The sequence below is a fragment of the Bos mutus genome, chromosome 4, assembly GCF_027580195.1.
Source record: "Bos mutus isolate GX-2022 chromosome 4, NWIPB_WYAK_1.1, whole genome shotgun sequence".
Classification (NCBI taxonomy): domain Eukaryota; kingdom Metazoa; phylum Chordata; class Mammalia; order Artiodactyla; family Bovidae; genus Bos; species Bos mutus.
Window position 1 is genome coordinate 22309725 of NC_091620.1, and position 16681 is coordinate 22326405.

The 16681-nt window shown below is 44.4% G+C and overlaps 1 protein-coding gene across 2 annotated transcripts in view; it reads left to right on the forward strand.

Annotated features, from left to right (window-relative positions):
* Positions 1–16681, forward strand: part of CREB3L2 (cAMP responsive element binding protein 3 like 2) — a 130429-nt gene that overhangs the window by 60901 nt on the left and 52847 nt on the right. For both annotated transcript variants that reach the window (XM_070369212.1, XM_005897684.3), the window contains exon 2: positions 16267–16483. In XM_070369212.1, the coding sequence (XP_070225313.1) occupies positions 16267–16483 (217 nt within the window). The remainder of the gene's footprint in view (positions 1–16266; positions 16484–16681) is intronic.

Here is a 16681-nt window from a genome sequence, read left to right on the forward strand (position 1 = left end):
TACCAGGGTCTCCCAGTTTGGATTTTTTCCTTGCTCTTATCTCAGGGGGAAGGAGTACTTTCTGGCAGTGAATCATCCCTGTGCATTTATGAAACAAGGCAGACAATTCCTCCTACGTCTGAAGTGCTTTCTCTTTTCTCCTTCATGCATTCTAAGGATGAAATTACCTCAGTATTTCTTACGACATATCTGGCTCACAAATAAACAATAGCTTTCGAGGGAGTATGCCATTTCTTTTCATAAAAACTTTATGGGCTCTTCTAATTTTTCGTTTCTGATATCTTTGGCATTGGATCTTGATTTGGAGACAGAATTCTCTAATTGCAAAACATATGTCCTATTCAGAGAATTCTATGGAAGACATTTATGGGACCCTCTTCAGTTATCTATTTGGTAATTCTTAATGATTAGGCACCATCTTTCTTATTACGTTATAGGGAGCCCCTTATAGTATCAAGGGGCTTCCCAGATGGCACAGTGGTAAAGAATCTACCTGCCAATCCTTGGGTCAGGAAGATCTCCTGGAGCAGGAAATGGCAACCCACTTCAGTACTCATGCCTGGAAAATTCCATGGACAGAGGAGCCTGGTGGGCTACAGTCCATGGCGTTGCAGAGTCGTACATGACTGAGCGACTGAGTGCATGTCACACACACACACACACACACACACACACACACACACACAGTGTTAAGAGTTCAACCTTCCACTCTTTGATTTCATGTACCATCCTGCACCTCAAGGTCATTTCTCAAATTAGAATGACCAAGAAGCCTCAGATGACTTCGCGTTTCTTCCCGCTTCATCAGTCCATGATTTAGAGTTTGTTATAATAATAGGAATTGTTTGTGGAATAGAAAAATGCCAAGTTTTAGTTATTTTAGGGTAGGACCTCAGTTCAGTTCAGTTGCTCAGTCAAGTCCGACTCTTTGCAACCCCATGGACTGCAGCACGCCAGGCCTCCCTGTCCATCACCAACTCCCGGGGCTTACTCAAACTCATGTCCATTGAATCGGTGATGCCATCCAACCGTCTCATCCTCTGTCGTCCCCTTCTCCTCCTCCTGCCTTCAGTCTTTCCCAGCATCAGGGTCTTTTCCAATGAGTTAGTTCTTCACATCAGGTGGCCAAAGGATTGGAGTTTCAGCTTCAGCATCAGTCCTTCCAGTGAATATTCAGGACTGATTTCCTTTAGGATGGACAGGTTGGGTCTCCTTGCTGTCCAAGGGACTCTCAAGAGTCTTCTCCAACACCACAGTTTGAAAGCATCAGTTCTTTGAGGCTCAGCTTTCTTTATAGTCCAACTCTCACATCCATGTATGACTACTGGAAAAACCATAGCTTTGACTAGATGGACCTTTGTTGGCAAAGTAATGTTTCTGCTTTTTAATATGCTATCTAGGTTGCTCATAACTTTTCTTCCAAAGAGCAAGTGTCTTTTAATTTCATGCCTGCAGTCACCATCTGCAGTGATTTTGGAGCCCCCAAAAATAAAGTCTGTCACTGTTTCCCCATCTGTTTACCATGAAGTGATGGGACCAGATGCCATGATCTTCGTTTTCTGAATGTTGAGCTTTAAGCCAACTTTTTCATTCTCCTCTTTTACTTTCATCAAGAGGCTCTTTAGTTCTTCTTCACTTTCTGCCATAAGGGTGGTGTCATCTGCATATCTGAGGTCATTGATATTTCTCCCAGCAATCTTGATTCCAGCTTGTGCTTCATCCAGCCCAGCATTTCTCATGATATACTCTGCATATAAGTTAAATAAGCAGGGTGACAATATATAGAGGTGATGTATTCTTTTCCTGATTTGGAAACAGTCTGTTGTTCCATGTCCAGTTCCAACTGTTGCTTCTTGACCTGCATATAGATTTCTCAGGAGGCAGGTCAGGTGGTCTGGTATTCCCATCTCTAGGGTAGGGCCTAAGAGGGTACAAACAATGAATATCTTAGCCTCCACTGAGGACTATGAGGGAGTTCCCTGGGTGTTTCCTGGTGGAGTAAGTGAAGTGTTGATTATGGAAGGTGTGTGATGAAGGAGGCAAAATGGAGTTGTTTTCTGCTAGGAGAGTGGAGGGAGCCTGGGAGGAGAAGGTTATGTTTGTAGTGGGGGCAGGAGACCCAATTAGAAGAGCCTGACTAAAAGCAGCCTCTGAATTTGCTCATATAATGAGAACATAAAAGGGTTGAAATCTGCACATTGAAGGTACAGGACAGGAGGAGTATCAAAGAAAGGGTAAGACGTCAATTAGGAAGAAATTCTTCAGGGACTTTGGGAGAGAGTGAGTAAGAAATTAAAAAAATTTTTTCAATCTATTTTAACTGTGGAGAGTTTGGACTTTTGAGTTATGTTGGAGAGTTTTAAGTGTGGGAAGTTTAAATCAAACATTTTGCTGGCTTTGGCATGTAGGATAGACCAGGCAGAAAGCCTTGCTGGGTCACCAGCACTCTCATGGAGAGTGTGCAGGTGGACTCTGGATTAGAGGTCAAAGTGGAGAAGGCAGAAGGGAAGACTCATTCGTCAAGATGGCCGCCTCTCAACATCCCAGGCCTCTGTGCCCTCCCACTGTAGCTGGCAAGAACAGAAGGGCAGACTCCGTACTACCTCAGCCTTGAATGGTTCTCCTGATCATGGTTTTGAAGGGCTTGTGTTTGTCAGGGGAATTCAGCTGTTTAGCATAAGGAAGAGGCAATGGAAGGACTCTGGAGGACAGTTTGAGTTTCTGAAAACAAATCCAAGATGACTACTCCATCTGATATGAAGCATTATTTATTTCTGTAATGGTTCTGTCTGCTCTGAAAGGACCCTAAGGATTTCCTCCCTTAATATGAGGGGATTGTGTTGATCTCAGCCCTACATTGCCATTCAAGAAGCATTTGACCATCAGGAATCTAGTCCCTGAGTTCTCTGTGTTAGTGATGGGGGAGTCAGCAGCCTATGCTGAAAGTATATGGGCATCGGAGCCAGAAAGCAGGAATCTTGCCCTATCGCACTCTGCTCCACAATCTCCAGCTGTCCACTCTGGATAATCCTTGATCTTGCCAAGATCAGATGCAACAATGATGTGGAAGTGTTTTGTCATATGTAAACCATTATGTGTTGAATGTGGGAGATGATATTATTATTATATTTTCTTGTTGTTTTTGTTCCTATGAGGGCTGGTTAGACTGTTAAGCCACAGAAGGGGAAATCTTTACCAAGCTAAGTCTAGTTTGGGTTCAGAAAGAGCAAAGAATTCATTTGGGGGCATTTGCAGCATTATATATAAGTAAGCCAGGAAATAGGTAGATTGAGTTTCTTTGTGCCAGCTAACTCTGAATCTCCTAGTTTTCCTTTGCCAGCAGGACCCACCCATGGGTGTTTTTCTCTTAATCTCATTAACTGATTTGTTTGTATAAAGTGAGATGATGAATTTTTTTCACGTTAAATGTTAAGCTGAGAGCTGCTGTAGACCATTCAGGATTGACTGCATTTGGAGAAAGGGCATCATTACCTTTGCAATGATGAAGAATGATGTAATTCAAGAGGAATTATTTAGTAGTATTGGTGCATCTCCCTTGACACACATGGTGTATGTAAAACTTCATACTTCCATAATTATTAAATTAGGGGTAACTCTTTTTGCAAAAAAAAAAAAAAATAGAATATATTCTACCAATGGATTTATAGCAGGTTTTCTTTTAGTAAGCCTCCCCAGTGCCTTTATAATTTGATTGACCTTTTCCACATATTTCTTTTACAAAGAAAGCCACATCTGGATATGACAAACCAAAATAAGCATGTAATGGATTTGGGCTCTTTAAAAATCAGTTTTTCTACTGCTTGTAATATTTCAGTAAAGTCAACATCACTTCATCAAAGAAACAAAAACCTCCCAAACTCCCAAACCTCTAGTGTAATAGAGTTCCAAGGCTCAGCTCCCCTCCACCCCCACCTCTTTTTTTAACATTTAGAGAAATATGTAATGTACTTAAATTTTGGTATCAGAAAAAAATTGAGTCCCCTTGAAATTTTACTGTAATAAGGTTTGACTTGTGAGCCTTTTTAATTTTTTTCCTTGTGACTTTGACCAAATGGCCTTTTCTTTTTCAGATGATCATCTGGCCCTTTCCTATGTATGTGTGCAGGGCAGGAATCCCCTCATGTCTAAGGTGGCTTTCCTTGAAGGTGGACCCCTGGGAGAGGAGTAGACTTTGGACTCCTTTCTCCTCCCGGCTTCTTCCTCCTCGGCCCTTCCACTCCCTCCTTCTCCCTTCCCTTTTCCCTCCTCCACAATACAGGCGAACAGTGTTCTGCTGGAGAGAAACCTTCCTTTCTAAAGTGAATTTGAGGTGTGCTGTCAAAACTACTTCCCTGCATTTCTTTGAGGCTTTGAGGGTTGTCAGCTTGCCCCCACTGTGCTCACTATATCCGTGACTGATGTTTTTGTAGCTTGCTGTGCTCTGGGCAAGGCTTCTGGCAACGATTTTTCAGTAAAAACTCTCTTCCCCTGCCTGAGATGGAGCTTGCAGCCAGAGGCCGGCAGCGGAGGCAGCCGGTTTCCAGGCAGGCCTGGAGAATGGCATCTTTGTGGGGCGCGGGCGGTGAAGCCCGAGCCTTGGACCAGGGCCCCTCGCAAGGAGCGGTCAACTTCTGCTTGCGGAACCTGCGCCCCGCCCAATTCACTGCCCACGGGCAGGGGAATGGGGCAAAGATGAACAAATGCAGGGAGCAGCAACAGGGGCGTTTCCCCTTGTCTGTCCTTTTCCTAAGTTGCAGAGCTTTTCCATTTTAAAATCGCCTGCCACATTTTAGAAAATTAGTGTAGCAGAGCCGAATAGATTGTGAGCAACAACCGATAAGGCTCCTTGTGTTATTACACTCCCTCTGCTGGGAGTGTCTGCCAGGAATTCATGGAACCCTCCTCTCCATGGACAGGCTCAGGGGCTGAGTGAGTCCCCCCGCCCCCCTCAATCCTGCACTTGGCATGTAGCGCCCGTGGACATTTTTCCACCAGGAAACTTTCATTAGATTCTCAAAAGGGTCCACACATCAAAAAAGGTGAGAAACTACTGACCAAGTCCAAAGCCTACTCCATCACTTCCCCTCACTTTCCAGCACACACAACGCACAGACACACACACACACACAGACACACACACTGGCACATACACACACACACACACACAGTTTTACAGACAAGGAAACAGAATCCAGAAGAGATGGGGGTGGTAACCAGTCAGGTGTGGCTGGGACCAGATCTCCTGTCCCTGCTCTGATCTGGCACAAAAAAATGACTTTGGACCCACCTCAGGGGAACAAAATTGCTTTAGAACCTGTTCTATGAGCACAGCAGTCACAGGATAAAGCTAGATAACTCATGTCACACCTCAGAGCAGTCCTCTCTTTATAAATGCCCTTTAAGCATCTTCTGTTCATCCCTTGCCCAGCCTGGGTCTCATTCACAGTAGCTGCTCGTTCTGTTGACGGAGTGAACCTCCGTGGTGAGCAGCATAAGGAAGATAGATTCTTAGTTTTATACAGCAAATTCTTTGAGCTCAAGAATTTTGAATCCTTCATATTCCTCCTACTCTACTTTCCTTCCTCACCCCATGATCCTGGTTCCTGGGGCAGTTGCCAGCAGGAGACAGCCCACACTTAAAACCACTCACTCTTACCTTGTAAGCTCCTTCTGACAACTGCTGCTGCTGCTGCTGCTGCTGCTGCTGCTGCTGCTAAGTTGCTTCAGTTGTGTCCGACTCTGTGCGACCCCATAGACGGCAGCCCACTAGGCTTCCCGTCCCTGGGGTTCTCCAGGCAAGAACACTGGAGTGGGTTGCCATTTCCTTCTCCAATTCATGAAAGTGAAAAGGAAAGTAAAGTCGCCAGTCAAGAACCGATTCTAGGACCCCATGGACTGCAGCCCACCGGGCTCCTCTGTCCATGGGATTTTCCAGGCAAGAGTACTGGAGTGGGGTGCCATTGCCTTCTCCACCTTCTGACAACTACTGACCTGCAAACACAAGGTGATCAAAACCATCCCCAAGAAAAATAAATGCAAAAAGGGAAAATGGTTGTCTGAGGAGGCCTTACAAAGAGCTGAGAAAAGAAGAGAAGCTAAAGGCAAAGGAGAAAAGTAAAGCTATACCCATCTGAATGCAGAGTTTCAAAGAATAGCAAGGAGTGATAAGAAAGCCTTCATAACTGATCAATGCAAAGAAATAGAGGAAAACAAGAGAATGGGAAAGCCTAGAGATCTCTTCAAGAAAATTAGAGATACCAAGGGAATATTTCATGCAGAGATGGGCTCAATAAAGGACAGAAATGGTAGGGACCTAACAGAAGCAGAAGATATTAAGAAGAAGTGGCAAGAATACACAGAAGAACTGTACAAAAAAGATCTTTACGACCCAGATAATGACAATGGTGTGATCACTGACCTAGAGCCAGACATCCTGGAATGTGAAGTCAAGTGGGCCTTAGGAAGCATCACTATGAACAAAGCTAGTGGAGGTGATGTAACTCCAGTTGAGCTATTTCAAATCCTGAAAGGTGATGCTGTGAAAGTGCTGCACTCAATATGCCAGCAAATATGGAAAACTCAGCAGTGGCCACAACAGGAAAATGTCAGTTTTCATTCCAATCCCAAAGAAAGGCAATGCCAAAGAATGCTCTGCTGCTGCTAAGTCACTTCAGTTGTGTCCGACTCTGTGTGACCCCATAGACAGCAGCCCACCAGGCTCCCCCATCCCTGGGATTCTCCAGGCAAGAACACTAACTACTGCAAAATTGCACTCATCTCTTTCACTTGCATGCATTGGAGAAGGAAATGGCAACCCACTCCCGTGTTCTTGCCTGGAGAGTCCCAGGAGGGTGGAGCCTGGTGTGCTGCCGTCTATGGGGTCCAACAGAGTCGGACACGACTGAATCGACTTGGCAGCAGCACTTGCTAGTAAAGTAATGCTCAAAATTCTCCAAACCAGGCTTCAGCAATACGTGAACCATGAACTTCCAGATGTTCAAGTTGGTTTTAGAAAAGGCAGAGGAACCAGAGATCAAATTACCAACATCCGCTGGATCATCGAAAAAGCAAAAGAGTTCCAGAAAAACATCTATTTCTGCTTTATTGACTACGACAAAGCCTTTGACTGTATGGATCACAATAAACTGTGGAAAATTCTGAAAGAAATGGGAATACCAGACCACCTGACCTGCCTCTTGAGAAACCTGTATGCAGGTCAGGAAGCAACAGTTAGAACTCGACATGGAACAACAGACTGGTTCCAAATAGAAAAAAGAGTCCATCAAGGCTGTATATTGTCACCCTGCGTATTTAACTTATATGCAGAGTACATCATGAGAAATACTGGGCTGGAGGAAGCACAAACTGGAATCAAGATTGCTGGGAGAAATATCAATGACCTCAGATATGCAGATGACACCACCCTTATGGCAGAAAGTGAAGAACTAAAGAGCCTCTTGATGAAAGTGAAAGAGTAGAGTGAAAAAGTTGGCTTAAAGCTCAACATTCAGAAAACGAAGATCATGGCATCTGGTCCCATCACTTCTTGGCAGATAGATGGGGAAACAGTGGAAACAGTGGCTGACTTTATTTTTCTGGGCTCCAAAATCACTGCAGATGGCAATTGCAACAATGAAATTAAAAGATGCTTACTCCTTGCAAGGAAAGTTATGACCAACCTAGACAGCATATTAAAAAGCAGAGACATTACTTTGCCAACAAAGGTTCGTCTAGTCCAGGCTATGGTTTTTCCAGTGGTCATGTATGGATGTGAGAATTGGACTATAAAGAAAGCTGAGCACTGAAGAATTGATGCTTTTGAACTGTGGTGTTGGAGAAGACTCTTGAGTCCTTTGGACTGCAAGGAAATCCAACCAGTCCATCCTAAAGGAGATCAGTCCTGGGTGTTCATTTCAAGGACTGATGTTGAGGCTGAAACTGCAATACTTTGGCCACCTGATGTAAAGCGCTGACTCATTGGAAAAGACCTTGATGCTGGAAAAGATTGAGGGCAGGAGGAGAAGGGGACAACAGAAGATGAAATGGTTGGATGGCATCATCGACTCGATGGACATGAGTTTGGGTGGACTCCGGGAGTTGGTGATGGACAGGGAGGCCTGGCGTGCTGCGGTTCATGGGGTCGCAAAGAGTTGGACATGACTGAACGACTGAACTGATAGAGCTTATCCATCTTTGGCTGCAAAGAATATAATCAATCTGATTTCAGTATTGACCATCTGGTGATGGCCATGTGTAGACATTAAACCCTATTTAATTTTGATGGTTTTTGTAAAAAAAAAAAAGCTTTTCAAAATATTGATTGCTATGCCAGTGAAGCATTAGGTGCTTTACAAGCATTATTTAATTAAATCATCATAACAGGAAGCTGGTACTATTGTTATCCTTACTAAGGAGCAAACTGAAGTTTAGAGAACTGAAGGATCTCCATCAGGTTTGCACTACTAGGAGCCAGGATTCAAATCCAGTTGTCTGGCTTCAAAGCTGTGTTGATCCAGTGTCATATGGACACTGTTAGGGCTGGAATGAAGGTCTCAGGTATTAGAATAAAGGGAAATGAGACTTCACAGGATGATTGGGGCCAGGCTGGAGCATTAAATGTCAGGTCTTCAGTAATGGGGAGACAGACTTTGAAATGAATTCATGAAAGACCTTGCATGCATCTTCACTGAGAAGAGGAGGAACACTCCTGTCATGAGACAGAGGTTTGACCCAAGCAGGAAGTATCTTCCAACTTGGAGAGTCTGTGACTTTGAACCCTTTGGCAGAACCATGCTCTGAAGCAAGTAAATACGTCCATCTTTATTGCTGACACCCCATGGAAGTGATACCAGGAGACTCTCAATTTAACAATCCCCTGACACAGTTCTAGACTTTGAATGTTGAAGACTGTGTGTTCATAATGGGTGAAGGAATGGGCTATCAGTGAGTCTGTTTTTCTTTTTTTAAACTTCGGTCTCTGCTATGTGTCACCTTTAGAAGCTGACCTAAATGGTGGGGCATTTAGAAAGGGCATAGAAAGGGGGTAGACTTTGGGACTGGCTCGACTAGGGATGGAATAGTAATTCAGCAATGCAGCGCTAACCTTGGCAATGTACCTAACCACACTGAGCCCTAGTTTTCTCATCTATAAATGGGGACATGCCTATCTTATCAGAAAGCACCTACCTTATGTTCCAAAAGTCAAGAACTTAGTCTGTCGGATGAGCCTACCACCTGATCCTGTCAGCATCTTCATTAATGATCAGCATCAGCATCATGTTTTCACCCTGGTTAGAACTTCTCCATGGGGTTATATTGTGAAGCTTAGATAACTCTTTCCTAGGAGAAGCAATGTGGGGAAAGTTTGTTCAGTTTGCAGTAAGAAGATCTATGTCAAGTCCAAGCTCAAATAGTACACAACTCTGACCCTGGACAATAGGTTTAAAACCAGCTTCCCAGGATTGTTGTAAATGTTGGTTGAGGGAAAAGCTATGAAAATATTATAAACCCATAACCTCTTAGACAGAATGGTAAAACTCCATTATGCCATAGCTTTGAAAGAATTCAACTGACATTTCATAATCCTTGATCTACTACATGAGTAGTCCTTTGCTCGAGTGTTTCTCAGCAGAAAGCCTCCATCTTTGAGGCTCACTTTGCTCCTTTCTCTAGTGTTTGGCTTCCAGGACTGTATGCCCTTCTCTCATTGGCATTAAAGGTGGTATGATTCTGGCCTGATCCCTGCGTGGACTATGGTGTCTTGACCTATCTACTGAGTCCTAGGGCCCACTGCTGCCAGGGAGACCCAGCTGGAGCTAATTTGCTGAGTTGAGTCACTGTGTCTGGCTGAGACAAGTTGGGCGTATTTTTCAATCTCAAGTGTCTCTCTGGGACCTTCTCCTGCTTACCACTTTGCTGAGTGCCTCAGCGTAGGTGGTGGATAAGCACAGTTGCTCCCTTCTTTTGAGGAGCTTCGATTTCCAGAGTGGAGGTTGTCATAATGTGCTTGGTAACAGCCATGAGTTCTTCAGGACTCCCTATGATTTAGGGCTAAATTGTTTGGTGACATGATAATGCAGAATCCAATGTGAAGGGAGGTCAGGGATGGTTAGCCGAGTGAAAGAAGGTTTATTACTGCTTATCCAGGGGATGTTCATGAAAACATTCATTAGTGCTGCTCAGGAGAAAGAAAATAGTGTCAGCAGAGTAGACCAACCTGGCAACTTCCATGGGAAAGCACGGACAACCAAAGAGAGCCTTGCCTCAGGATAAAGTGGGATTCCAGAGGCTTAGTGGGGCTCGCACAGCCGGCCAGGGCTGACACTGCAGCACAAGGATGGAATTGTGGCTTTAGAATGCAGGGGTTGTGAGTTCAGGGCTTGCTTTTGCATTCTACATTGTGCCATTTATTTCTCTTCTAGTTTCCTTAATTTCCATCTTGAATTCTGTCAGATGCTTGCAGAGTAATTGCCATCAGGCAGCAAGTAAATGTGACTTTGGGGAGCTGCTTCGGGAATCAGACTCTGGCTTCTGGTCATCAGTGAATCTGAGTTCTAGTCTTTTTCTCTTCCTTTTTAATGGCTGTGTGGTGACTTCTCTTGCTGCAGGACATGGGCTCTAGAGTAGGAGGGCTTCAGTAGTTGGGGTGTGCAAACCCATTTCCCCTGCATTAGCAGCAGATTCATAACCACTGGGCCACCAGGGACGTCTCTGGGTTCTAGTTTTAATCTTAAAGCTGTTCTACTCCTTTCCATGCAAGGTCTGGTCCATGGGTGAGCCACATTACTTGGGAGCTGATTAGTAATGCAGAATCTTGGGCCCACCTGCATTTGTGAATCATCTTCTATGTCTTAACATCCCCAGCTGACTCATCTGCACATAAAAGTTTGGTTGACGTGATATGGCTAGAGAAGGCAGGGCTCTTTTTTTATCTTCTTCTTTTTTAAATATTTAGCCTCAGGTCTTAGTTACGGCCCTTGGGATATTGCATTGTGGTGCGTGGGTTCTCTAGTTGTAGTGCGCAGGTGTGTATGGGTGGCTTAGTAGTCCCGAGGATTGTGGGTTAATAGTTCCCTGACCAGGGAACCAAGAACTTCCAGATGTTCAAGGTGGATTTAGAAAAGGCAGAGGAACCACAGATCAAATTGCCAGTATCCACTGGATTGTAGAAAAAGCAAGAGAGTTCCAGAAAAACATCTACTTCTGCTTCATCGACTACACCAAAGCCTTTGACTGTGTGGATCACAACAAACTGGAAAATTCTTAAAAGAGATGGGAATACCAGACCACCTGACCTGCCTCCTGAGAAATACGTGTACAGGTCAAGAAGCAATGGTTAGAGCCAGATATGGAACAATGGACTGGTTCCAAGTAGGGAATGAAGTACACCAAGGCTGTGTATTGTCATCCTGCTTATTTAGCTTATATGCAGAGTGCATCATGAGAAATCCTGGGCTGGATGAAGCACAAACTGGAATCAAGGTTGCTGGGAGAAATATCAATAACCTCGGATATGCAGATGACACCACCCTTAGGGCAGAAAGCGAAGAGGAACCGAAGAGCCTCTTGATGAAAGTGAAAGAGGAGAGTGAAAATGCTGGCTTAAAACTCAACATTCAGAAAATTAAGATTATGACATCTGGTCCCATCACTTCATGGCAAATAGATGGGGAAACAATGACAGACTTTATTTTCTTGGGCTCCAAAATCACTGCAGATGGTGACTGCAGACATGAAATTAAAAGACGCTTGCTGCTTGGAAGAAAAGCTATGACCAACCTAGACAGCATATTAAAAAGGCAAACACATTACTTTGCCAACAAAGGTCCTTCTAGTCAAAGCTATGGTTTTTCCAGTAGTCATGTATGGATGGGAGAGTTGGACTATAAAGAAAACTGAGTGCTGAAGAATTGATGCTTTTGAACTGTGGTGTTGGAGAAGACTCTTGAGAGTCCCTTGGACAGCAAAGAGATCCAACCAGTCCATCCTAAAGAAAATCAGTCCTGAATATTCGCTGAAAGGACTGATGTTGAAGCTGAAACTCCAATACTTTGGCCACCTGATGCGAAGAACTGACTCATTGGAAGACCCTGATACTGGGAAAGATTGAAGGTAGGAGAAGAAGGGGATGACAGAGGATGAGATGGTTGGATGGCATCACTGACTCAATAGACATGAGTTTGAGCAAGCTCCGGGAGTTGGTGATAGACAGGGAAGCCTGGCATGCTGCAGCCCATGGGGTTGCAAAGAGCCGGACACAACTGAGCGACAGAACTGAACTGACCTGGGATTGAACCCTCATTCCCTGCACTGGAAGGAAGATTCTTAACCACTGGGCTACCAGGGAAGTTCCTCTATCTTCTTGTTTATTTTTTTGTATCCACAGGACCTATCTAAAGTTTAGCACACAGTGGCTGCAAAATCCATGAATCTTTCTCTGACTTTGAGCATGTCCAAACTGCTAGGGACTTTGTAAACTTCCAGGGACTTAATTGTAAAGTGGTGTAAAGAGAAGGGTGGTGAATGGAGCTAGTGTCAACCTTCAGTGTTTGAAAAACAGACATGAACATTTGAATGACTGATAATGGCAGTGGTGGTTTTATTTTTTTTTTTAATTTTAATTTATAATTACAGAATAATTACTTTACAATATTTTGATGGTTTCTGCTATACATCAACATGAATTGGTTTTAATATGGCTATCTTTGACCTAATAAGTCAAAAGCTCTGAAGATGGGTCATAGGATTTCTATGTTTTAAAATTTCCTGTTATGTTCAGTAATGTTTATTACAGTATCGTACATTAAATCAATCTTTAAATGTCCCTTAAGAGGAAGTGAATAAATATAATTAATACAATTCAAAAATCTAAATGAATGAATAGAGCTACACATGTAAACATTAATAAGTCTAAAGAATTTTTTTGAGAGAAGAAAGTTGCAGAGGAGGTGTAAAGTATGGTACTATTTAAAGTTTAAAAAAACCCGTGTGTATGTAATGGAAACATACTTATGTAGTAGAAGTGTCAAGTTCTAGATGGGAAAAATAAACGCCAAGTTCAGGGCATTAGTTAACTTTGAGAGGGAAGAAGGGGATTAAATGGGAGCTTCATGTTTTATTTTTTTAAATAAAGAAAGAGTAAAGAAAAAAAAAGTTGCAGTAGCAAACATGGAAAAAAAGATTTTTTTGAAAAGGTATTATCATCATTATTACTCATTATCATCATTATTCATGTTACTATTCTCTATAATTTTTCTGAATGCTTAAAATATTTCATTATAAAACAACTAAAAATCCTCCTGATAATTGTGATGCAGACAGTTGGCATTCTTTCTAAGGGGATTTTAAATATATATATTTTTTTCACTTGGCTGCATCAGGTCTTGGTTGTCGCACACAGGATCTTCGCTGCTGAGTGTGGGATCTTTGTTTCCGCATCAGAATCTTTTTAGTTGCAGCCTGTGAACTATTAGTTGCTGTACTGGTGGTGGTGTTTAGTCGCTAAGCCATGTCTGCCTCTTTTGCGACCTCATGAACTGTAACCCACCAGGCTCCTCTGTCCGTGGGATTTCCCAGGCAGGAATACTGGAGTGGGTTGCCATTTCCTTCTCCAGGGGATCTTCCCGACCCAGGGATCAAAACTGCATCTCCTGCGTTGGCAGACGGATTCTTCACCACTGAGCCACCTCCTCTGCAACTTTGCTGTTGTTCGGTCGCTCAGCCGTGTCTTGGACTGCAGCACGGCAGGGAAGCCCTCATGCTTACTCTCGTTGTAGCGCATGGGGTCTAGTTCCCTAATCAGGGAATGAACCGGGCCTTCTGCTTTGGGAGCGTGGAGTCTTATCCACTGGACCACCAGGGAAGCCCCTCTCAGGGAATTCTTGCCTTAGATATGTCTAAGGACCTTTCAGTTTTAAATATGTTTGTGCACAGAGAACTCTTACCCAACCACCCTCTCTTGCTCTCTTACATGACATGTGCCTATCAGGATGTACCCGATGCTTCTGTGCATTCTGTCCTGATGAGATGCAGCTTTTCTCATGTTTGTGCTGTTGGTGAAACCCACCCATCTAACGCTGCTTTAAGGACCTAGCCTACAAGGCCTCTTCTCTGTTGTCTCCTTCTGTTCTTTCTGGAAGGGGGCGGTTCTGACCCACAACTATCCTCATCTTAGAGCTCTAACCTTAGGGTCACCTCCTGCTCCTGCCTTCCCTAAGCTGCATTCATTTTCATAACACCCTCACTGACCCTTCAGTTCCATGGTAGGACTTAGTTGCCCTGTGAATCTTAGAAATTTTCATCGCCTCCCCCCAGGTATCACCATTTGCAACCAGCTCTCTTATTACTGTGCCTGCTTTCCGAACTTCCTTAAGTGTCCCTGAAGTTTAATCAGTAACGATGACACTTGTTGGTCTGTGACTCAGGGAACGTTAAGGTAGAAGTGGCTCTAACAGCTGGTGTCAACCAAACTTTTAAATTAAATTATTTTAGAATTATTTTTAATATACTCTACAGCATGAGTTCTAAACCAAGGGTAGGGACTTCCCTGGTGATCCAGTGGTTAAGCCTGTGCGCTTCCACGAGGGGCTCGGTTTCAGTTCCAGGTGTGGAGCTAACATCCCACATAATCTGTGGCCAAAATATTTTTTTAAAAATTATAATAAACCAAGGGTGAGGAACTTCCCTGGTGGTCCAGTGGTTGAGACTTTGCCTTCCAATGCAGGGGGTGAGGGTTCAGTGCCTGGTTGGGGAGCTAGGATCCCACATGTCTCGTGGTCAAGAAACCAAAATATAGGACAGAGACAATATTGTACATTTGGTAAAGACTAAAAAAATGGTCCACATTAAAAAAATAATCTAAAAAAATAAAAATAAGCCAAAGGTGATCTTCCCCTTACTCCCCCCCGGGGCCATTTGACAGTGTCTAGAGACATGTTTGGTTTTCGCAACTAGGGGAGTGCTACTGGCCTCGTGAGGTTAGAGGCCAGGGATGCTGCTAAACACCCCAATGCACAGAACAACTCCACCCCCTATAACAAGGAATTTGCCATCTAAAATGGCAGTAGTGCTGAGGTTGAGAAACTTGGCTCTATAGACCCTCATATCATGAATATCCCTCTATCAATGAGGCTGGGGCTACAGTCCTTTGGTGTGGGGCTGTGGAACAGGGAGTGCAGGACTCCCTGTGGGGCTATGCATAGACCATTCCTGTATCATCATCCTGGCAGGGTGGGGGCTAGGGAGGTGATGCTGTTGGAGATGGAAGATGGGAAGAGATAAAGTAGATTAAGGAAAAACTAGAGAGGAACAAAGTCCAGGTACTTGGGAGAATAGAGGAAAGCTTATTCGGGTGCCTTTGAACTTGGCACTTGGCTATGAATTACATTTTCATGCTACAGAAATGCAGGATAGCTTGCTTATTTTCAGATATTCCCAACGTAAAAGGTGGTAGATAGTTGCAATCATGGCCCTGAGTGAGTCATGCCATCCTGTTTACATCTGCCTGCAGTGTGATTTTTGCCATCCCTCTGTTCAAGAGGTGGTGTCTCTTCACCCCATGAATCTGGGCTGGCCTTGTCACTTGCCTTGACCTGAAGAATTTGGAGGGAATGATGTGTGACATCTGGGGCCACTCAGCTTTGCCTTTCTCCCTCCAGGAACATTTCTGCTGTGATGCGAGAACTCCCCTCCTGATAAAGCCTCTTTGAGGAAAAGGCCTAGACACCCAGTGTCGCAGCCCAGCCTAGCCCCTGCCAAAATTCCAGCTCATTCCGTCTCTGTTAGTGAACGCAGATGAATCAGTGTATTCACCCAGCCAACCCAAAGCATAGTGAGAAACAGTAAATCATGGCTATTTTAAGCCACTTCTCTTTGGGATGGCTTGCTACATAGCAATAGATAATTCGACATTGTGTATGAGTGACTTTGTTTAGATGTTGTTAGAAGTTGTGGCTAATGTTTTGGTGTTAGAACCCGTGCGAATGTGCTAAGTCGCTTCAGTTGTGTCCAATTCTGTGCGACCCTATGGACTGTGGCCTGCTAGGCTCCTCTGTCCATGGGATTCTCCCAGCAAGAATACTAGACTGGGTTGCATTGCCCTCCTCCAAGGGATCTTCCTGACCCAGGGATTGAACTGCGTCTCTCATGTCTTCTACATTGGCAGGCAGACTCTTTACCACTGGCACCGCCCGGGAAGCCCTTGTGTTAGACTTTGTGTGTAAATATCAGATCATGGTTAAAAGAGTTCTTCCTCCTTTGCACTTACAGCACTTCTCGGAGCTTCTGGATGAGTTTTCCCAGAATGTCTTGGGCCAGCTCCTCAACGACCCTTTCCTCTCAGAGAAGAGCGTGTCGATGGAGGTGGAGCCATCCCCGACGTCCCCGGCACCCCTCATCCAGGCCGAGCACAGCTACTCCCTATGTGAGGAGCCTCGGGCCCAGTCGCCATTCACCCACATCACGGCCAGCGACAGCTTCAATGACGGTAAACCCAGAGTGGGGGAAGCAGCTGGGACCTTGGCACCTTTGACCCTGACCTCCTTGAGGGTGCGGAGCGTGCGTTACAGTATCATCAGCACCCCATTCAGCCACATACCTGCTGTGTGTGGCCTGTGCTTGGGCCCTGGGGAAATGCAAAGAGGCACAGAATGTAGCTCTACCTGTGACTGTGTGCTCTGGAAAT